General features: G+C 33.7%; 1 protein-coding gene across 1 annotated transcript in view; it reads left to right on the top strand.

The window, feature by feature from the left end:
• The first annotated feature begins 930 nt into the window (after positions 1-930).
• LOC132558588 (uncharacterized) overlaps positions 931-24855 on the top strand; it is a 67628-nt gene continuing 43703 nt past the window's right edge. The window contains exons 1-29 of the mRNA XM_060223175.1: positions 931-988; positions 1923-2132; positions 2701-2777; positions 4277-4327; positions 8553-8671; positions 11008-11226; positions 11531-11569; positions 11911-11994; positions 12238-12334; positions 12614-12685; positions 13220-13254; positions 13927-14087; positions 14722-14871; positions 15148-15326; positions 15588-15704; positions 16307-16419; positions 16986-17207; positions 17448-17532; positions 17979-18089; positions 18606-18683; positions 18973-19132; positions 19364-19515; positions 20700-20806; positions 21233-21320; positions 22165-22293; positions 22684-22836; positions 23202-23366; positions 23759-23855; positions 24122-24133. Coding sequence (XP_060079158.1) covers positions 931-988; positions 1923-2132; positions 2701-2777; positions 4277-4327; positions 8553-8671; positions 11008-11226; positions 11531-11569; positions 11911-11994; positions 12238-12334; positions 12614-12685; positions 13220-13254; positions 13927-14087; positions 14722-14871; positions 15148-15326; positions 15588-15704; positions 16307-16419; positions 16986-17207; positions 17448-17532; positions 17979-18089; positions 18606-18683; positions 18973-19132; positions 19364-19515; positions 20700-20806; positions 21233-21320; positions 22165-22293; positions 22684-22836; positions 23202-23366; positions 23759-23855; positions 24122-24133 — 3340 coding nt within the window. The remainder of the gene's footprint in view (positions 989-1922; positions 2133-2700; positions 2778-4276; positions 4328-8552; positions 8672-11007; positions 11227-11530; positions 11570-11910; positions 11995-12237; positions 12335-12613; positions 12686-13219; positions 13255-13926; positions 14088-14721; positions 14872-15147; positions 15327-15587; positions 15705-16306; positions 16420-16985; positions 17208-17447; positions 17533-17978; positions 18090-18605; positions 18684-18972; positions 19133-19363; positions 19516-20699; positions 20807-21232; positions 21321-22164; positions 22294-22683; positions 22837-23201; positions 23367-23758; positions 23856-24121; positions 24134-24855) is intronic.

The raw sequence follows: 24855 nt of genomic DNA, 5'->3' as shown, positions 1-24855 counted from the left end.
CAATAATCCATTTCATGAGCATCACAAAGAGAGAATCTGATTAGCATTTGTAAAACAGCAAAAATTTGTTTCATTGAAAAAAGCAGCAGATTTAAAGTCAACAATTAATTAAGTACCCTTGATCCCCAAACATGAAAACATGTAATCGAAATCAAGGGACTTCTTCTTTAAGAGATTTTGTCATTCTGTGTATTGGATTAAACATTGGTGTGATTTTTCAAGACGGATTTATAAATATAGGATCGTTTGATTAAATAATTCAAAATGACAGGTAATCATGATACTTCATGGGATAATCTATTTTGTAATGTATTTTTTATTCAAATTTGTGAGAGTTACTGTAGGGGTTTTTAATTTAGAGAGGTTCTGTATTTTGTGGAAAAAAAAAATTGAAAATAAAATTGATAATGAAAACAATAATAAATTTCACAATCTATTCAGAAAAAAAATCATTTGCATTTGTAAAACAGTTAAAATTTGTTACATTGATAAAAACAGTATTTTATAAAAAGTAACTGAGCTGTAGATCTCGAATCAACAATTCATTACTTTTGCTACATAGTTTATATTATATGTTTCATGTAAAATAGCTTTTATTGTATTATTGTATGGTAAGGTAATTGACAATATTATCGTTATGAACACAATAGCATGATAATCATGATTACCATTTTAGGTAGTTATCATAACGGTAATCAAACATCTATGAATTTTAAATTTAAACTAATATGCGAGAAGTTAATAGACTATAATAGTTAAATTTCATGTTAAAAATTACTTTATCCCTAAGGAGGTGCTATACCTACTTAAAACTTCAAGCTGGATGATTAGATCTGGCAGTATGCAGGTGACGTTTACTGGAGTCTATAAAGTGAGATTTGATTGACCCACAGATTACACTATTATGTACACATGCATGGCTGCTGACAAATGCGCACTGTGCAGGTGATTGATAACGAGATTTCACTGTTGTGTGGCAGACACGAAGGTAAAATATCGGTAAAATATAGTCGTATACACTGTACAGAAGGTTCGATAGATGTTAAAAAAACAATTTACTACAGCAATCTAATGGTCTGGTTTCATTGATGGACCCATATTTTACTACACTTGGACTTAATTACACCTGTATACTTACCTTAATATTGGGTCATAGCGTTACTGAATACCTTGTAATGAGATTCAGAAATGAATGGCATTGATGTTAGATATAGGTAACTTCACACATTTCACATGCATTGTATGGAGATTCCGACCTGAAAATCATACTTGGCATTATATAATATATAATCACTATTTTTACGAATGCTTTTTTTTTATGGAATTTATCTTCAAATCTGAATACTTCCAGTAAATAGGATTTCTATTCATTACTAAATATTTATCAAAGTCCACTGAATTTAAATGATGACTAGAAAAGTGGTATAGTGTGTACATATGAAAAAACCCTAGGACGTCACTTTAACTGTGTTAAATAAATAAATATATGGGATTTAGGCTGCTTATATAAGGTACTGTACACACACAATGGACATCATCAGTGAACTTTGTCTCTGAACACTAAAAGGTTTTACCAGTTGACATGAAAACTGAACACATTTCAGTTCTGTGGCCTATGGAACTCTTTTTTGTTCTTTATGTAAATGTTTATGTCATCAATTAATGATGAATTAAAATTTTGTGCTGGAAGGATTTTTCTGCTTGAAATCCATCTTAGATATTTTTTCCGCAACTTAATTTTCTCATTAGGTACCACTTTAAACTTATGGAAAAATCTTTGATAACTAGGATATTAAAACCATTATGACTGTCTTTGTGACTGCTATGTAAACCTGGTATAGATAAGTAAGTCCATGACATAGGGATTTTGAATATGGATTGCCAGTTTTTTTTTACTCTAATTTTATTTTTTTTCTTTACAGACGCAGTAACCCAGACTTTCAGTGACAAAGCAGACAGTGTATCTGAAACAGGTACCAGTGGAGGTGTTGCCATGGGAAGCGGCCAATCCCAGGAAGAGGTCCTGTTGGATGATGAGGGAGAACAACAGCCTCCGGAGAGGGTTCCCAGTGCCTCTCAAGCAAACAGGGTAGCCTCAAGGTCAAGTCTACAAGGCGGCCAGATACACAGAGGTAAACATACAAGCATACAATAGGTCCTTAACAAAACCAACTCAAGGTTGAGTCAAATGAGGCAGTAAAGATATGTAAAGGGCCCCCACCCCTACCTCAGAAAAAACAGAGCCAGCTGAAGTTTATGTCTACAGAATGGTCAGAGGTAAATGTATTAAGTATTCAAGATAGATCCCCACCCCTACCTCAGGAAAACATGACCAGCTCAAGGTTCAATGAAGGATTTGAACTCCCAAATCCACATCTAGTTTTTGTCTGTTACATTGGTCTATCTGTATGAATTTTTGGGAAGTCTTTGGATATTGCTCAATTTCTGAGATGGTTCATGTTTATGTCCAGCAGTGTTACAACTTCTATGTAGATGTGTATCTACATATATCTTATGTATATCAGGAATACCAATGGTGAGTGTTCTCAATATCTCCAACAGTAGTGCTTAGTTGTATCATTATATCAAACAGCAAAGGGTTTAAACACTTCAATTTACAGTTAATGACTTTACTGTTCAAGAAAATGTTGTTTTCTTCAAAAAAACATTTACACTGTTGTATGAATTTGCTGTCCTCAGGTGATTCACAAGATGTGCCAGTAACAGTGACAGATAAAGGATTCTCCATACCTGAGATCACCATCATAGAAGGACAGGTAAGTGTGACATTGATCACAAATCACCATCATAGAGGGAGAGTTAAGTGTGACATTGATCACAAATCAACATCATAGAGGGACAGGTAAGTGTGACATTGACCATGCATCACCATCATAGAGGGACGGGTAAGTGTGACATTGACCACAAATCACCATCATAGAGGGACAGGTAAGTGTGACATTGACTATACATCACCATCATAGAGGGACGGGTAAGTGTGACATTGACCACAAATCACCATCATAGAGGGACAGGTAAGTGTGACATTGATCACAAATCACCATCATAGAGGGACAGGTAAGTGTGACATTGACCACAAATCACCATCATAGAGGGACAGGTAAGTGTGACATTGACCACAAATCACCATCATAGAAGGACAGGTAAGTGTGACATTGATCACAAATCACAAATCACCATCATAGAAGGACAGGTAAGTGTGACATTGATCACAAATCACAAATCACCATCATAGAGGGACAGGTAAGTGTGACATTGATCACAAATCACCATCATAGAAGGACAGGTAAGTGTGACATTGATCACAAATCACCATCATAGAGGGAGAGTTAAGTGTGACATTGATCACAAATCACCATCATAGAGGGACAGGTAAGTGTGACATTGACCATGCATCACCATCATAGAGGGACGGGTAAGTGTGACATTGACCACAAATCACCATCATAGAGGGACAGGTAAGTGTGACATTGACCATACATCACCATCATAGAGGGACGGGTAAGTGTGACATTGACCACAAATCACCATCATAGAGGGACAGGTAAGTGTGACATTGATTGATCACAAATCACCATCATAGAGGGACAGGTAAGTGTGACATTGATCACAAATCACCATCATAGAGGGACAGATAGGTGTGATATTGGGACAGGTAAGTGTGATGTTGACCACAAATCACAAATCACCATCATAGAGGGACAGGTAAGTGTGACATTGATCACAAATCACCATCATAGAGGGACAGGTAAGTGTGACATTGATCACAAATCACCATCATAGAGGGACAGGTAAGTGTGACATTGATCACAAATCACCATCATAGAGGGACAGGTAAGTGTGACATTGATCACAAATCACCATCATAGAGGGACAGGTAAGTGTGACATTGATCACAAATCACCATCATAGAGGGACAGGTAAGTGTGACATTGAATCTGAAAAAAATAAGATTCTTTATATGATATGGTAGATTTCCATCTTAAAGGGATAGGTAAATGTGGCAATGACTCTGGAAAAAAAATATGAGCTTTTCGTACAAATATATCAATGCTGTGGATAAATTCTTTCTAGATCCTAGAAATAATTTTCATTGCCAGTTCCGTTGTATGAGGATAAGTCAGTATATGTTTTATTAGAGGTTTAAAAAGGATTTCTGTAAACAGTAAAATTTACAAAAAAAAAAAAAAAAAAATGTGACTTAAAATGATACACTGATTGCATACCTTACAACAGAATCATTTTTTATTTCCAGTTTGTGTCTTTCATGTGGGAGGACTCGAAATCAAAGTTGAACATTGTACAGGTGAGTTTGAGTAGCATCTTATGCTTGCTTCTGTCAGTCTATTCCTTGGTGAATTAGTTACGTTCTGTAGTAATGTATTCCATACTTTGTTCTTTCATTACTGGCGTGTTTTATACCTGTGTTGAGACATGGAACAAAGAGTTTATGTCTCACCTGAGAGGCTGTTGATTACAACACCAAAGTCGCTATATAATACAGGTGTACTTACAATAAAAACTCACGGTCATACACATTTAATGTTAGTGTTGTGAGTCGGAGCTTTTATGGGACATTTCTGTTGAATTTTATATCATATATACCTTTGTATCTACTGTACAATGCATATATGTATACAGTTTTTCTGTGGTGCTTAAATATCCTTTCTTTGTTATTAGAGACTTCAGTATATTGGAATTTAGCTATAAAATGACTTTGTAAAGTAAGGATTCTGATACAAAAGTCCTTGATCATGTGGCAGTGATTATCTCTGACATAAGTTAAAAAATATTTAAATCTTACACTTGTTCGATATAAGAGTGTGTTTGTTCTTGTCCTTCATCTGTTGGTACAAATCAACTCTGAATCAAAGGTTCCATAATCAGTGGTGTAAAGTTGATGTAAACTCCATTAAGTCTTGTAGGTAAGGATCATCAGTCTGTGGAAGGTTATATCTTATATATCGGTAGATACTAGCGACATTTTCAAAAAAAAATTAATTTTTATCATTTTATGCTTATGGTTGTTTTTCATTGCCAAACATGTCTAACAGCAATAGATACAAAATTCATTAAGCTGTTGATGGTATTTATTGCATCTTAATCCAAATACAGGTGTTTTTTGTATTATGAAACTGAAAACTTTAAGGGGAAAAATATGCAAAAGTTAGGGATTGACAACCCTCAAAAACACACTCTAAATCAAGACATTTTCGTTCTTAAGACAATTGAAATGTTATACTCAGAAATATTCTTCTTTATCATAAAGTTCGTATCTATTTATATCATATCTTTTAAACTTATATGTAAGTGATGATCTCTGAATACTGTATTTTTCCTATAGTAGGCTCTAGGTTAATGTATTTCTGACTCCAGATGGGCTTATTTCTGGACAAGAAAATAGCATTTGTTTGTCATTTCTCTGATCTACAACAGATTTGAAGAGATTTATGACAAGCCATGGATTTATTGCCAGCTGAATACAGTATGACTTACATAAGCTTTGGTTTCAACCTTGTATTGACATGAACCTGTCTCAGTTTACATGTAAAACAAATCCAAGTTTAATGTCAGGCTACACATGTAAATTGTAGTCTCCATCAACTGCCATAAAACATGGCTGTTGGTATTTACAACAGCTATTTGAGTGATGGGGCAGTTGTTAATGTTAGGTATCAGAGTGTTTAGTGAGAGAAAGTAAATAGTTTCAAGGGTTATGGTAGCTTGTATTGAGTGTTTAATACAACTTTACTCCAGATATTGAATAAGGACCACTACACAACTATAGTACTGGGCATAAACAATAATGCCTATAAATTTTTTCTTTTAAGTTTTCTGCTAAAAAGTCAAGTAAAATTAAACACCTTTTAACTTAGACACATCGATATTGATTTAGATGTTGAAAAGGGACATCTACTGTACTACAGTGCCGAGAATGAAAAATTAGGCCTATAAATATTTTTTTCTCCTAAGTTTTCTCTTAAAAAGTCAAGTAAGACCAAACACCTTTTAACTTTCTTACAATTGATAAATTTATTTGATGTCAGAAAAAGAAATGTGGTAAAAGATATCAGAAATATAAACAACACAGATATTTATCAGTTCTATTTAACGTTTTATTTGTTTATGCTTTAGTAGAAGGAATACCAACTGATACTTCCTCAATCTGTTCGTCCATTTAGCGTCAGACACCTGATGCAATGAAGGTTTAAATGTCACTTATCCTCATAATTAAAATAAACATTCTTTCTAGTACTATTTTCCATATTTAGGTCACAATGACCTATATTTTTTATTTATTTATTCTTATTTATTGGATAGACCTAATACTTTCTTTTTTGTCTTTTTATACATTTTCATCAAAGTTGAAGCAAAAGTATATCAGTTGTATTTTCCATTTTCTAGGAAGACATGATGATTATATATCAGATGGTAAACCGGTATCGTGGTTTACCGATACAATAAGACAAATTTTACACAGGAATAAGATACCCTTATGAATTATTTGAGAGAGAAGTTTGATCTTTTATCAAATTGAAACAGTCTTTAGATATATACTAAACAAAGTTTGCCAGTCCAGGCAGTTAATTGACTGTTATTTGGGGTACAATTTTTTTAGAGATAAATTGAGGTTTGATTTTAATAAAAAAATTTAGTGAAGAGATAAAGTTCTTGTGAGTACCTTGTAATCACTTATGTACGTGTAACCTGAGACATTGTGTGTGGTAGATACATTAGAAACACATATACAATTGGTGTTCAGGTGAAAGGCATTGTCCACATGTTTTATCACTACTGTGTTGTAGTGATATATACAGCTGTCCCAGGATCCATTCCCAGCAGACATGAAATGTTATATAATGTATGAGATTAGAAATACTGTATAATGGTATTGACCAAGTGTACACATAGCGATTCCAAGTCAAGGGTTACTTAGAGACGTGGTGAGAACAATATGACGGAACTTTGGTTCAACTTCGGAAAATCTTTTGCATATTTAATGAATAAATACAGTAAATTATTTATTGCTGCTTGAAAAATAAATTACTTGACAGAAACATAGTTACATAACATAGAGATACACAGTGCCATGTTGGAATGGTATTGAATTATTACGTAATGGTTTTCCTATTGCCTGGAGGACGTGCAATTTTTATAAGGGTTCTATCCGAAGCATAGGAATGGTCATGATTTAGTAATCTATATAGGATATAGATTCCACTACAAAATCCTAACACATCACCGTAGCATTAAACATAATTTACATTATGAGATTTATACTATATAATGTATTAGTTTACTGTGAGAGGGCCACAATAACTCAGGTAGTATATCATCGGCCTACATAACCTTTGGTGAATATATGAAATGAATGCTTCAACTCTCCCTGGCAGCATGTGTTTCTCACTGAGAAACGGAATGGTCTCATGTGCTGTTATTGTTTCACCCCAGTTGCTGTGGATGACATGTTACAGACCTTCTGTATGTTGTTCAGTGAGGTAGCCACCACCTACTAAAATGAGACCCTAGTCCAAAATGAGTAAAGCATGGCTGTGAATTTACAATGACATACTATTCACTAGACACGTAAATAAGTGTTAGGGTGTATGTCACCAAGTTTAAATGTCCATGTCTCGGGTAGAGGAAGATTTCGATTAAAATCCCATATTTGTTTAATAACAGATGATATTTAATATTAGAATTAGTAAGGATCAGCTGTACAGTTCAAAGGTCAAGCTGATATTTAAAAAACCTTTGTTGTACTGTTTGTCAAGTGTCACTTTCTTCTGAAAGGAGCAACAGTTTAATTTTCTCGGGTCAAAAAGTGATAGAATCAGTTCAAACCTGGGTAATATTTGGGTCACACACTATCAGTGATTGTCATACAGGTACAGGTGACAGCAGTTTTCTTGGCAGAAATATTTTGAATAGTTTTGGGACACTCTTATTGTACTCATTATTAGACTATGATGCAGGCAGATGGTGTATTAGTGTTTGATACATCCAGATTGTGGGTTCTATAGAGTTAAAAAAAAAAAAAATGAGAATATCAATACAAATTAAACAGCTGGATGAAAAAGGATATTTTGATTTCATTGAGCATAAAGATTTTGTTGAACTTTAATCTATTATTTTAATTTCACTTTACTAAATTCCGATGTTCAGTTTGAAATGAAGTTTCCAATATCATGGTGTTTTTGATAAAAAGTGAATTAATTTTTGTTTTATGTGACCATGCATCGACGTCTGTAATTGGATGGCAAGTGACAGGCCTCCTGTATGTTGTTCTGTTAGGTAGTCACCAGCTACTTTGAGAAGACCCTGGCTCAAAATTACCCTGATTGTAAAAATTGCAACAAATCATTTAGCAAATATTCACACGAGCAACGAGTTGTCAACATTTGCTTTCTGTAATGGCCAAAAGTATTTACTCCAATTCATTCTGTTTTGATTTTGTCCTTACAGGTCGTAATTATAAAAGTTAAAACAGATTCTTAATTTTGTTATTTGCCCATTTATTCTTAATGCAGGTTGTCCATGATGGTGAAAGACTAAGGCCTGTAATTGGTGGATATGAGGCAAAGGCCGCAGAGGTTAAAGGTCACTATGACCAGCAGTTCAACTCGGAGGGAGAGTACAAATTTGCTATGTAAGTTTATCATTGATCTTTTTATCAAGAAAACTAACAAGATGCACAAGGTCATAGATAATGTGTTGAAATATATATTTAATTTCTCAATTTACAACCAAGTTGATTATGCAGAGATTTTGATACTACAGAGACAATATGGAACAGGAGAAAATTGTGTTTGATATCCTATTGACATAGTCATGTATCATTGTTCTAATAGAAAAAAAAATTATTTTGTATGTTGATTTGTCCATCAGTTTGAAGACCTTGTATAGGACATGGGGGTGTTTGTTAGACTCATTTCAGATTTCTTTTTTCCATTGAGTTTCCTTCCTAAGGAAGACCTCAACATACAGACCCATGTGTCAACATCTTAATTATTATATACCTACTGAACGTCATTTAAAAACCTACATAAAGTGGTTGTCAGGACTTTGAACTATGACATGGAGTCAAGGTCAAAGGTCAATATGTGCAGTCTTGTATGATATTGGTATGCTCTTTGACATTGACTTGAACTTTTCAAGGGCAAAGACGGTGAAAGGTTCGGATGGTACTGTTAGAACCGAAGTGTTGGATGAGGAAACTGAGTAAGAGACAGATCACTGTCTAAGTGACGAGTGCTAATCTTCATTCGTTTTTTCTACTAACATTTTATCTGTAGATCAGTGTCGACAGCCTTTAACTTTCAAACTGTAAATCGCTCTGAACTCCTCATCATTTGTTTTGATATTGCTTTTTTTAAAAAAAATTATCAGAATTGAAATTTAAAATTTTTTTGAAAACCTTTGATGTTGAAAAGATAATTATGAAATATTAAATGTGTACATTTAAAGGAGAAACCTTTTAACAATTTATTCCAATTGGTGATCTGAAGAATTTTGAAATCTACTCTAGTCTACAATGATTTCTTAATTCTATAGATGTGTTAAAACATTTGAAAAAAAGAAATAAAGAAAAAATAATTTGTTGAGGAATCAAGGTAATTTACTTTCATATGCTGTCCATACTCGAATATTTCTGTATGTCGCTTCTGTGAAGTTAATATTACCAGACATGGATAATGCACTGAGTTGTAGGGTGTCCATGTTCTAGCATTACAAAATTGGTAGCAGTGCACTGGAAAATTTGATGTGAGATCTCAAGATATTGTACTTTACAATTAGTAGAGACAGCTAATTGTAAACTATACTGGTTTATCCTCAACTGGAAAGCTGCAAATTATGTATATGGAGGCAACTTACTGTTGCAATTTCAAATGTAAATTATCAGTATATAGTGAGTAGTTTCACAGTTGTATCAGCGAGTGGCTTTGTGTGATATCACGGAATGAGATATCGAACAGAACATTATTGGCTTTAAAGTAATAGCATGTTTTACCGTAAGTCAGCTGGTTGGTGGAAAGCTTAACTTTAATTACGTAATCAATGATAAATTCTGCATTAGAGGTTTATATATAAATTATTATGTCATTAGTTCGTTTCATAATATTTCTTACGAAAAATACAAATATTTTTATCATATATGTTGTTACAGTCCTAGATTTTCAAAATGATAAATTCTTTGTAAATAATTTCACAAGATCTTTCTCTTTTCTTGTACCTAATTTTTTTTCTATTTCAGGAATTTTATGCAAACACTCTTTTCATTGAAACACTCTGTGTTGTATTTCTTTTAGAAATTAGCAAAATCTGTCCTTTTTTTTTTTTTTTTTGTAAATATTGTACAATCAGATTATAGCACATCTCTCATTCCTTACAAAGTAACTTATATATAACAAAATAAGTTTGTAGACCTAGTTTATAGAACCTGATAGAAATACTGTTTTATTTTGACTTAGTGTTTAACCAAACTTTAACCATACTTTGTTGTAACAAATGTTTTAAACAAAAAAAAACAAAAAAAAATGTGAAGCATTAATCTATTCATATCCAGGTTTTTAAATTTGTCTAATCTTTTTGATTTTTTGTTTGTCATTATTGTTTTCTTATTTTTCTTTTTTTTTCTCTCTATTATCAAATGTCACCAAACAAAATAACAAATAAATAGCATGTATTCTGAAATTTATTAAAATTTTGAATTTCAATATTTTATGCATCTTCTAATTCAGGAACTATCATTTGAAAATAAAGTCTCGTTGTGTTAAGTCTCGGTATTTGTAGCTTCAGTTTGATTGTTATTACTGTATTCCTATAAACTAGAGATTCCAAGATACTTACACAAATGTACAAGTGGTTTTTGAAAATGACATATATTAATTTTTCTTTTAAAAATTGGAAGATTTATTTAGTGTTGAAATAGAGACGAATAATGAAATTTCATTATCATTGTTTTTTTGGCATGCTTACTTACAGTAATGGTATTCGATGTACTCCACTGAGCGTGACAGTGAAAAGGAAAGTTGATTTACTGATAGAAATCACAGATGAGGGATTCCAACAATCTGTTGTATATGTGGACCAAGGTCACTCAGTCAAGTGGCACTGGACTGATTGTAAAACACCGCACGCCGTCCAGAAGGTGGAATACTCCATAGAGAAGAAGTGCTTTATAAGGAACACCGAGACCTCAAAGTGAGTTGTTACCAGCCACTGTTGACTTTGTTTGTTATGAAATGTCATTTGTTTAAAAAAGAAATGATTATTTCTAGATTTGTCTCATCAAATCTATCAACCACACTTGAACAATGATATTTGACAGGTTTTTTTTTTTTTAAATTTTTTTTTACTAAAAATTTGACATTACTTTCTAAATACAGATAGAACACAGATATGTAAGAATTTCATCTCAAGTAATGATGTATTTCATTTAAAATGCGTGATGTTTGTGTAATCAATTCCATTATATTTGAAAATGTAAACTTTATCTGTTTCATAGAGCACCAGTAACAAGTGATTCATACAGAGAAACTTTCCCGTAAGTATCAATATTAATTGATAATTAACAGTAAGAATCTAAGACACACACCCCCTTTCCCACTGCTCCATACTATCATAACATCAAGTTCTACAGCTGATCATGGCCATTGGTCAAAGTTAAAGGGTCAAAGGTCATGTTTGACAACTTTTTCAAATTGATACCTCTATATACTGGAGGAAGGGCAATACCTATATGTATTGGAGGAAGGGCATTCAGATCTTAAAGATATATTGTTATTGTAAATGTATGGCATTATTCTGCCCGAGGATTGTACAGAATTATAAAATATGATAGATCTGCTTTGTGTTTATTTAATGATTGGTTTAAATTTTTTATAGGAAACCAGGGCTGTTCTTTTTCAAGACTGAGAGCAACAAAAGCAGCAATGCATTATGTGTGGTACATGTAAGAGAAGCACAGAGGTAAATATTATAGACGTTCATCATATTCTCTAGGTGTTCTCTAGAAATAAGATTAAATAAGAAATAGAAAAACACTCGGACAAAAGACTGAACAAGAATCAATTTATTGACCATGCTGGTGTTGTGTTCTTAATATTTAAATATTTTTATCATGAAATTTATCATCTGATTGCTTTAAATGTATTTTATCATGTAATATTTTTCTTGTTGCGTTTTGTAAATGGTTTGTATTTTTCATTTTAGAGAGTTCCGTGTAGAGATCCTTGACCGATCATTCCAGCCCATGATCCTCTTGGTGGAGGAGGGAGACCGTGTGTGGTGGTCCTGGGATAAATTTAAGGTATGGTTATCATGGTCACAAAAAAGTGTTTTCATTGGTCACAGAGAAATGTTGTCATGGTTACACAGAAGTGCTGTCATGGTTACATGGAAAGATTACATACAAAAGTGAGAAATAGTTCTAAGGAAATTGTCATGGTTACACAGAAGTGCTGTCATGGTTACATACAAAAGTACAAAAGTAGTTCTGAGGAAATTTAGTAATGTCTCCAGTATCATTCAGGAATAAAATTGATGTGAAAATTTCATTTGTGAAGATTTTCTGCTGTTTTGTTGACAGTGCAAGAAGTCGCACAGTGTGTACCAAATAGAAGCACCTCCTATTGACCAGGATGATGAAGAACCTTACCAGGTAAAATAATAGACCTTGTGACAAGAAATTAGCAATTCTGTTGTCATTTATTATATACTATTTCAAAAAGTACTTTAATATTTGAAATTGAAATACCGTAAATCAATCTTGAAATGAGATAAAAAAAACAGAAAATGTTCTTCATTTGTGTCTGACACATGGAAGGTGACAGACCTCTACTGAGAAATATCACGATGCTGAATAAATCTGTAATTTTAAATCAAAGTGTGTTCAGATATTGCCAAAGCAACATGTAATTAGAGCATGTATTTTAAAATGATTGGAGGTAGAACTTTTTAATAACCTTTTTGTGAAACTTTCAAAGGTAATTTGAAGGGAAATTCTTTCAGGGTTTTGAACTATGGGTAGTTTTCAGCAAATATCATTCCATGTTGGGCAAATACTAAGTATCATTGTAAGTAATGCAGAAATGGTGATGAATTGCAGTTTTTAGGGATTGCAAGCCCTATGGCTTAAATTATATCTCTAAAGCTCTGACAATTATTATGACCCAGTAACATGTTTTTTTTACAGCCAGTAGAAGATGGTTTTAGGTGGGCAACACCAAGGTAAGTTTTAATATTTATCTGATTTACAAAAAAATGTATTTTGAATTTTTTGTAAATTATCTTAATCTTAGATCTTTGTGTTATTTCTCTTATTATTTTCCACAACTAAATAGTAAATCTTTTGATTTATGATGATGAAAAGAAGACCATTTGTCTTGTAGTATTTTGAAATATATTGAATGGGTTCTGAAATGAGAAAGTAAATGGGGTCATGCACTGTAAAGTTGATAACAGGAATCAATGTTAACATGTTGAAATGACTATTAGGCACTGCCAATTGTCTTAGTTTTTTACGTTGAAAGTTTGTTATTGCTATTGTGCGAGAAGGATATTTTTCTAATCTCATATTTAGGCTCATCTTTGTCCCTTGTTGTGCCAATTTGATTTTAGTACTGATCAGATAAACAAATGGACGACAGATGTCCATCTTGGATTTTGACAAAGAAAGTATTTTTATCACTATTTCTTCAAAGGAATTTTCAAATTTTGTATAATTAAGAAAAAAAAAACAGGGGAGAGAAGCGAAAATAAGGAAAAAGATCCAACTTCTAAAGAACAAATACAGATAAAACAATGGAGGACAGCAAAATCCTTCTGTGATCTCTTGTTTTAGAATGAATATTGTAGTTCTCATTCCTGTATTTAGTTTGAGTTTGTTTCCTTACTTTTCAGTAAACAAGGATTGATGTCCCATGAGTTCTATAAGCCCGGAGTGTATTACTTTTCTGATCAGAATCAGCAGGAAGCTGCGGAGTATATAGGAACTATTATTGTCAAGCCTAAGCAACAGGAACACTATATAGAACTGACTACACTGAAGGGATTCGAACAAGGTGGGCTCACATCTTGGTGAATAGACTGAAGGTTAATTATGTAACAATGTGAACAAGGTGGGCTCACATCTTGGTGAATAGACTAAAGGTCAATTATGTATCAGTGTGAAAAAAAGCCTTTCTGGTATTGTGTTCAGGTAAAACCAACCGATCTATTACTTTATTCCAGTAATATGTTTAGTTCTTTATTAGTGAGAACTGTAGCTTACTATGTCATTTAGTGTGTACTGTAAATCACTTACGTGAATATTTTATTTTGTGAATATATTTCGTTAATGCTGATCTTTAAATGCCCAATGATGAGTTATTGGATATGGACTCTACAAAACTCTGGTAACAGAATCAAGTAGATGTCATCTGGAGTTATTACTTTTGTACAAATAATTGTTACGGATTAGAATTTGCAATTGACGCTTCTTGTGTATTAACACGAAAATAAATCCCACATTTATAAAATATAAGGGATATACAGTAACTTAGGTAGGTTTTTTTTAGTTGGTTGTCCCATATTTAATCCAGTGTCTTGGGTTACAATTGTTTTGTTTCTACTGGATTTTGCCCATGTTTGACAATAGTGTATGGTAGTGTTTATTATATAGGTACATATATCATGATTACAAAATGGTGTTTTCAGATGTGGTGAAGGCCCAATCTGGGGACAGACTCTGGTTCCACTGGGACAAAGATCAGGCTTCAAAGAATAACTTTAAATTTGTCATAAACCAGGTCGGCAAATGTCTCAGCCCACTTGCCAAGCCGACATCGGCTCTCGACGAAACTACACGTAAGTTTGATATTCCTTGGTATCCATCAATGAAACTTCATACACTGTAACACATTAAGATAATATGCTTTAAAACAATTTTTTCAAAAAGAAATGGCAAATAGAAAATGATGCTGCCTTTTAAAAACCGTAAAAAAAATTCTCTTGTATCTTAAGATTAATCTAGCAGTATCCAGATCTATATTTTCAGCGTGTTTTTTCAGACATATGTAGTACTTTAATGCTCTATGGTATTAATGATTTGTTTACCATCTCCTATTACTACATCTGTAACAGAAATGGAGGACCCATTGGACTCCGATGCCATGGCTCTGTGTGCTCGGGTCGGTCTAGCGACAGCGGTGGTGCCCTCTACTGGTGTGTACCACTTCCGACTGTACGCTACAGAGGACACAAAGGACATCAACACAAAGGAAATGAACACCTGTTCTGTGATTGTCAATCCTGGACCTAAGGTACACATAACAATATATCACTCAGTTGTTACTTTTTTACTTAGTAAATGAGAAACTGTTACGAAATTGCTTGATTACCAAGAATTACAAATCGCAATATTGTAGCTATATTCAATAGATTTATTTTATGTTTTCTCTCCAAAAATGACACGATATTGATGATCATTTACTTGTCTACTATGTTGATTTTTAATCTTTGTGTATTATTGAATTAAAACATGAAATCAGTTATAAAATAAGCAATGTTAAATTCAATTACAGAATCACACCATCCACCTGACAGACAGTGGGTTTGAGCCCAAGGTAATTACAGTTCGACCCACTGACCGTGTGTGGTGGGTGTGGCAAGGAGGAAAGAAACCCCACAATATCATACAGGTAATAAGAAATAATATATGCAATCAATCTTATTACAGTTAATCAAATATCATACGGGTGATGATATATCATACAGGTGATCAGATATCATACAGGTAATCAATTATCATACAGGTAATCAAATATCATACAGGTGATCAAATATCATACAGTTAATCAATATCATACAGGTAATGAAATATCATACAAGTGATTAGATATTATACAGGTGATCAGATATCATACAGGTAATCAGATATTATACAGGTAGTCAAATATCATACAGGTAATCAAATATCATACAGGTGATCAGATATCATACAGGTAATCAAAAATGAAAGAGGTTATCAAATATCATACATTTGATCATACATTGACATTATTAAGTTCATATCATACAGTTTAATAAAAGTCATAAAGGTAGTTAAAATTTGAAAACTACAAATCAGTCTTCCATGACCAATTACATTTGATGATTTAGGTATGTTATGTTTCCATAAGCCACGTGTGTTATCTCCTATAAGCAATTAGTTATAGGATAGAGATGTTGAGGTATTGTCAGATGACTATGTTATCATGTTACTTAATCAATATATGACACTAATGATTTGTTTTATGTACAGGTGTCACACCAAGGCAGCCATATAGAGGATGGGTTTTGTAGTGGTATGTTCCGTGACCCTCCTTCTGCCTATGTCCATCAGTTTTCTGAGGCTGGCGTCTTCTACTTCATCAGGTATTCCTTGTGTTCAGTTACTCAGATTATCATCGGTTAGATACAGCATATGTCTGTTGATAATGATCTACAATCTTATGATGCCGAGTTCTGACTAAAGATTCTGGTTGTTTGTAAAATAAACTACCGGTATGTAATTGGCTGCACAGCTAATTTTGACTCATTTTGGTAAAGAAGATTTTGTCTCATATAGGGAAGAAAATTTATCAGGTGGGAAAGAAGGTTTAATTAGTAAACTATATACTTTGGGAATTTGGCCATATTATGGCATAAAGCCAGTTGGGAATGGGGCCCATATTTGACCAAAAAACACCTATAGAGAAAGACGAGAGTTGTTTAGAACCAGAAAATAGGAAAGTTTGAAAATCCATTTAAGCCATATTAATGTTAATGAGAGTTTGATATTAGAGAGCTAGCATCTGGTAAGTTATGTTAGGATTTCATGTTATGTCTTTGTAATCATGAAAATATCATAAACTTATATTGTATCATCATGGAACTTTTTAAATGTAGCAGAATGTCATCTGGTCATAATTTTGACATTTTCGGCTGTTCTTTATTCTCAGCTCCAGTATTTCCAAGGTGTTTGGTGCCATTGTTGTGTCAACACAACCCATGGTCCACGAGGTCAAAGTTGGCATGGCAGTCAACCCTGACCCCTTAACGATCAAACAGAACGATATTGTAGCATGGACTTTCCGCAGCACACGTCAATATGACATTATGGAGGTTCAGAGCATGGATCAGATCACAAATGACCTTGGGGAAGAATTGAAGGTCCCGAAACGGTATGTACTTATAACTTACTTATTTGTGTTAAACCTCCCCAAATAGTACCTACACATGACCTTGGGAAGGTATTAAACCTCCACAAATAGTACTTACACATGACCTTGGGGTGGTGTTAAACCTCCCCAAATAGTACTTACGCATGACCTTGGGATGGTGTAAAATGTAGTAATGTTATGCCAGTTTAAAGTAAAGTTTTCAGCCATTTTGATTTCAGTTTTTCATGTTTTTACTTGTAGGAGATGTTTGAGCCGTGCCATCAAACAACCAGGAGTAACACAATTCTACAGCAAGTCTTTCTTCCAGAGCACCGGTGATAAAGAAGTATGTAATTTTTTATGATGTCAGCAATGCTTCAAGCACATTAGATATCTTTCTAAATCTGTTATAGATTTATGAGATGTGAACTAGTATCTGCTGACTGATAACACAGGGAACAGGCTTTGTGTTATTACCCGACAATGCTTGTGTCCTTATCTTTATATGATATGAAATTTTTATACTGTGATATAATTTGTATTTCACTGTTAATTACTGATTAATGACTAATTGATAATGGACTAACATTTCAATGCCATATATGGAAGACATTGATTTGCATTTCACTCACCATTCATACATTCCAGTTGTATAGTTGGTCATTTGATGAATGGATTTCCAAATGATCCTCAACACAAGTGGAAGACAAAACATACAGGAAATATAATTTGCTGTAGAATTTGTATCTGTGTGAATTATTCTATTAAAACTTTACTGTTTATGTCCAATAGAAAATGGAAGCCCCTAAAATCAGCAGTGTGATTTGTGATGAGCGTTATGACAACATGGTGATCCGTGTAACAAGTGGTGGATTTAGTCCAACGTTTTGTTACATACTCAAGGTAATGTCATCTTAATTTTAATATAAAAAAAATAAAAGAAGTTTAAAAAAAATAATCAAATACTGATTTCCTTAAAGTGTTATCGTATAATATGGACAATTTGTTTTGTAAAAAAAAGCTGTCAATCGCAGATTTTTAGACCAAGCATTTCAACGGAATTTAATGAAAAGGACTTTAGGTGAAAATTTTTCAGCATACTTATGGTAAAAGTTATTTTCAAGAGTTGCTACTTTTTGCAAGTTTTGTGGATGAAGAAAAGCTTCAAAACCAGATACCTAGAAAATATAACTGATAAAGAACTTTAAAGTCTCTTTCCTGACATAAGTGAAATTTCGGTAAAAACCATGAAAATTTGAATGCTTGAAATAACAAACTTTACAGTGTAGGGTATATTAAATATTTAGGCTTAAAACCACAAAGAAAGTACATATGAAGAGTCAATGCGCTAATTTGTTAATTAACATACAAATGTCAATGTATGTAGGTAACCTGACTGACATTTCTGTATTGATTCAGGGCCAGAGTGTACTGTGGACCTGGAAGGGTACAGACGAGGAACACAACATCGTTCATGTGGGCTCTGATGAAACCAGGGTGAGTTTTCTTAGAAACATAATATTGAGATTGTCTCATCACCCGATGTCTGTCTCCTGTGACTTTGAAAGACCTGGAATTACTTATTTGTAGCTGTATTTCTAGGCTTTGTACCTATATAATTTGTTCTTAATTTTTTTGTTTTACCTCTTAGAATCGTCTTCCACTCTGTGCATAAATAAGTGTGTCTATTTCACCAGTTCCTGTTGTGCCAGTAAAGATATGTAGGCTTTCCATCTAACTTGTGGGTAACCTTATCTTAGAACCATGCCTTTTTATTGTATTGCAGGATGACCCCCTAAACCCAATAAAAGGCCCCAAGTCATTTAACAGTGGTCAGAAGGTCAAGAATAACAGTTTCTTGTACACATTTGATGAACCTGGGTCATACAGTGTTGTGTCTCGTGGAGCTGATGGCTTTGCTTGCACCGTCTACGTCCTCCGATCAGGTAAAAAAAGGAAAATTCTTTCTTGTTTTTTAGGGGAAATCCGTGATTTCATATTCATTAATAACCTTATAAAATACAGCTTCTGTTTGTGATTTTCTGGATGAGAAAGGCAATGTCGTAGTATTATTTGAGAATTTCATTTCAATTTCTTTTTCCTGTGTTTATGTTGTGTAAGACAAAAGGAGAGAATATACATGGGTGAGTTACATGATATTTTCCTTTGTGATACAGGCCCTAAGGTAAAAGAACCGACTATTGAGACATCCAATGGGGGAGCCTTGAAACAGTATGACAAGGTTCAACTCTCCTGCTCCACTCCCGGGTCTAAGATCTTCTTCACCACTGACGGAACTCCTCCACTTCTCCACCTGGAGTCTGCAAAGGTAGGAAAGGCTTGGTTGACATTTGGAGGGCCCGTCAAGAATTTGAACTACAGTGTTTTTTTTATGTTGGAAATGGAAGTTTGAATAAGTATAAGTTCAAATATAATGTTATATGAGTAGGAGAGATGTCCTGTTTCTCTGATATCTGATATACAGTAAAACTTCAATGTTTCATAGTTCAAGGGACTATCAAAAAAGACTTTGATACATTGAGACTTCAAACGATATCTGGTGGGTTATGTTTATGTTTTCATGTTCATGATAATAGTTGATGACACACCATTTCTACATGAACAAACACAACAAATACCCAAACACAAGTTTAAATGAAGAAATGCATTTTTATCTTAAACATTTTCATTCATTAGAAAATAAAAACATCACTTTGTAAAGAAATCGACAACGCATGCTTATGTTTACATTCGTGCCTTCATGTCATACAGTATTTTACAATTTTAAATGAAATGACACACAGCATTAAGTGGTCATCACATGTTAAGTAATAATTTAAAATTTGATACATATACATTATAGGCACTAATGAATTTTAAAGAGAGCAAATTAATGTCATGATGTAATCTGTCCAGAAAGAATAGCACTAACATCACTCATATTTAGTCATCGAAATTATGAGGGTGTTTGCCAATGTTCTGACAATAGCTAGTCTGAATCAATAGAAGAATGCATGATTGACAGATAAATCACCGTGTTTCTCATCCTTTTATACTTAAAACTGAAAAGTGATGCTTTAGGAAAGTGTGAAGTCATCATACAAGTGATAGATTTTCCTCAAATTGTTTTCACAATTCCGTAAATTAGGCCTAAGTGTATGCCATTATTGCAATTGCGGCAGTGAACATCACACGGTGTCCCATTGTCTTTGATTTTTTTAGCTAAAATACCTTTACAGGACAGGTTAATGATTTGTTCAGATGATGAAGTGTCAATGACTGTGTTATCATTGGTAACAGTCTGTGGAAAAAACTTTGATACATCAAAAAGTTTGATTTATAAAACTTTGATTCATAAAAGGGGTAAGTTAGTAGTAATATATAGAAAGAAAATTAGGGACTGGACAAAAACTTTGATATATCGAGAAATTTGAATTGTTGAAGTTGGAATCATATAAGTTTGACTGTGTCATAAAATTTCACCATCTGATATATCTAATTCACTTTCTACAGCTGTACAGGCAAGACAAAGGAGTCTTGATGAAACAACCTGGTATCAAGTTTGTCCGCGCCATTGCGGTATTGGAGCGCTCACTCAACAGCAGCATCTTTACCTCCAAGTAAGTCTTAAGTCACACTGACTTGTACAGAATACATAGAGGAAATTTACATGTGTGTAGAAAGATTTCATTCTCATTGTGGAATGCATTTCATCAAGTTATTTTTATATAAAAAGTTGAGTGATTTAGCCTAACTGATTTCTTTTTATAGTAGAATTACAGATACATGTTACCATACCATATAATATGACTTCATTTCTTAAGAGTTCCACTGTAAAATAACAATGATGATAACATTATAAGCTTTGATTAATTTATCAAATGAAAACCTGAAATACATTAATACATGTAACTGTTCATTAAAATTCTAATTAAAAGAGTTTTGTAATGGAGATCATTAACACAAACCTTCAGTATACTGGCACATAGCCATTATAGGTATTAATTGTTGTATGAGTCTTTGATCTGACTTGTCTATTCTTACAGGAGGTTTCTGGTATCTGATGATGAGGCTGCTGACCGCCAGTCCTTGTCATCTGCAGCCTCCGTAGCTGAATCAAGACCAGTACCAAGTGTAAGTGTATCAGTAGACATCAGTAAATGGGTTAATGATGTGTATGATTCATGTGCTCAGATATCTATCACCAACACCAGCTGTCCACAATTACATTGACAGATCCTTTATATAAACCTATAAAACAGGTGTGGCATTGTTATGACAGTAAATGCCACTGCTCAAATGGAAATCATGATGCTATATTTACATCTTTTAGGACGTTGTTAAACATTGAACTAACGGTCTTGTGATGTGGCATTTACAGCCCAAATAAATGACATGTGCTACCAGATACTGTAGGATGTTAACCAGTTGAACTGACTGTCTTGTGATGTGGCATTTACAGCCAAAATAAATGACATGTGCTACCAGACACTGTAGGATATTAACCAGTTGAACTGACTGTCTTATGATGTGGCATTTACAGCCAAAATAAATGACATGTGCTACCAGATACTGTACAATGTTAACCAGTTGAACCAACTGTCTTGTGGTGTGGCATTTACAGTCAAAATAAATGGCACATGTGCTGGAAGACACTAAAGCTTGATATTTTATGATGATTTGTGAATGCCATATCAAGGCAGTCAGGAAAGGCAACCCTTGCCTGTAACTGCCAATTTTTGATAGTTGAATGTGTAATTCAAATGTGTCCATAACTCGACCTGTACTTTAGTCATCACTTACCTATAGATATGTCCTACCACCAGCTTTAAGTAATACGTGCCTGTAGCTGCCACCTGTTTGTATCTCCAACCTTCTTGTAATTACATATACTACTTATTTACAGCTATGATCTGCCTTGTGTTATAGAAGTGTTGACATATTTGAAATTATAGTAGAATGAAATATTTGGTTACAGAAGGAAGGTGCTTGGGAGTGGTGGGACTGTGTTCCACACATTAAAGCATGTTTCACCGAGCCAGGTGTGATGGAGGTGTTCTGGAACCCACCCCCAGATGGACAGCTCTCTCTTATCAAAGGCTGTGAGGTAAGCTTCCGTGAGGATTGTTACTCATGTGCATTGATGTATGAATTATATCAGCTTTAGAAATTATTAAAAGCAGTCTTCTGGTTGAAAATAGGGAGATGATCTATAAAAAAATCATACTTTATAAGAAAAGGAAAAAAAATCAAATTTCCTCTCATTTTACTGAAAGTTCCATGTGGAGTTCATACATTTGTGAAAGATGTTGGAGTGTGTTGAAGGTATGTCTTGCGATTTTTTTCTTTTCATGTTCTTTTGTTTTAAAGAAAATGTTTATTTACCAATTAGGTCACTTATGATGTTTTATGATTTGATGTGTTAAGATAACAGTTTTGACAGTAATAAGTTCAGAGTTAATGTTTAGTAAATAATTCTATGTTTTAATCTTGTCAGCTTTTCCTGAATGGAGTGACCTACTGTGATATGTTTCCACCACACAACACCAGCATCAATGTTAGGGGTATGGCAGGAGGTCGTATGTATGAGGTCAAAGTTGAAGCCTACTCCACCAACAACCAGTATAAACCACTTACATCCAATGTCCTGGTGAGTGTGTAATAGTCTTGTAGAATTTCAATTTCATACAAACACTGGTTTGTGTATTGTGTTTTAGAAACATGAAAGATGAAAATGCTGTTATATATAATAACTAATGATTTCAAATAAGAAATTCCAATATTATTGAAGATGAGGATTGTGTTTTCATTAAGACTTATAAAAAGTGATATAGTGTTATCATACTGGACTGTTTTATATGAATCGGCATGATTTCCCCACAAGTATTACAGCTTGGTACCTAGATTTATTTAAAATATTTCTCAAAACCAGAAAAGAAACTTTTCATTTAAATTATATGAATGTAATCATTTGTAACAAACTTGTAAGAAAACCTCTATTGGTTGTTTTATAAGGTAATGAAATGTCCCAAACGGACTCCTGATGGTGGGCCAGTTATCTCCCTTGAGCGCACGGAGCGTCCTGATGCCCTAGCAGTGGTATGGATGGCCATTGACACACCAGACTACCCTATATCTGGTTATCTCATCTTCCTGGACGGCGTCCAGTGTGGCAGTAGGGTATGTGGTCACCAGCTTCTGTGGGAACTGTTCTGTAAAGGCCTTGAAGGCTTAGTTTAGAACATGAAATTCAAAGTGAAGTTTGTGTTTTTAATTGAAAAAAGAAGGACTTTGCTTCTTCTAATAATTTAGCTTACCAAATGCACAATGTAAAGAGAAAATCATCACTACCTTGCCTTACTATACAAACTGTTACATCAATGCATAAAGTTATTTCATGAGGGTTTTGTATCTCACAAAGGATCCTCCAGAAACCCAGTGGATGAACCATATCATACACAAATGATTAACAGACATTGTTTATTGGAGAATTTTCTCCTCTTCAACTTTCATGTTGTTGTGTTAGTGATATGTTAAAGATGCTGAAGTAATGTTTTAATGGTTTCCTGTAGCTGGTGCCGAGTCCAGACAGTGACAGATGTAAAGTTGTGATCGGCGGCTGTACCTTGCGACAGCTCCACAAAGTGTATGTGAAAGCCCTCCCTCAAGGTAAGAATCCCTGATGTACTGCCAATGAGTGTTTCTTAATTTAATGAGTGTTTTCTTAATTTGTCTTCATTCATCACAAAAAGGTGACTTAGGAATTCTTATCCATTGAATATGAAGAAATAAATGATCTTGTCTATTCTTTTGTTGATGTTACCTGCTTGGTATCAGCTTTCTTCATGCTTTTGAAATATGAATAAATTTTGATCTATTGAACATGTTTTGAATTTTTTTAATCGGGTTTTTTTCCCTTCTTTTTTTTTCAAAAGGAGCTACCAATGGTAAGTTTTTATTTAAATATAGAAAAATACATATGATTCCAAACTTCTCACATCAGATAGAAAAATGATCTTTATTTTAATCAATGTTGGAATTTGAATAGATATTGATGTCAGGGTACTGTTTTCATTAATCAAATATTTCATTGTGCTTCAAAATGTCAAGTTTCAGAGGAAGTCATACCTTGTGGGTTTCTGTGTGCCTCAGAATCCTCAAATGTCAAAAATAGATACAGTAAGGATTTGATTGGCCGAGTCTCTGACTGCTTTTGGTGTGGCAGTGAAATCATGTATTGCTTTAACAGTGGTAGGAAAAAGTAACTGGATTCAAGTCCAGCTTTAGCTAGATTATGCAAAAAAAAAAATATATTGAAATCAAATTAGTTCACAAAAGATTTAGTATTCACATTTGAAAATGTCAGCACAACATGAATGAAACCAACACAAGGAATGGTGAGATGGTGTTGGAAACACAGGAAAAGATTTCTATCTGGATAAATAAAGATGTGTTGCTAGGTTAAAACTCCATGAATGATTTAGCAGATGCGGATTGTGCTTTGCTAAGAAGAGTTTGTCGTTTTTTATCTTAGATGCCTTATGTGGCTTTACATAGCACAGCAGTGTCATAGCAGAGATCAGTCTCCAAGATCTCCTTTCAGTCATGAATATCATTCTTATTGTAAGAAATAATGCACATTTCGGACGTTAATAATGACAGGTGCTAT

Source organism: Ylistrum balloti, unplaced genomic scaffold (assembly GCF_031769215.1).
Source record: "Ylistrum balloti isolate Yb309-2 unplaced genomic scaffold, AGI_CSIRO_Ybal_v1 Utg370800, whole genome shotgun sequence".
NCBI classification, from domain to species: Eukaryota; Metazoa; Mollusca; class Bivalvia; order Pectinida; family Pectinidae; genus Ylistrum; species Ylistrum balloti.
This window is presented reverse-complemented; position numbering and strand designations above follow the sequence as displayed.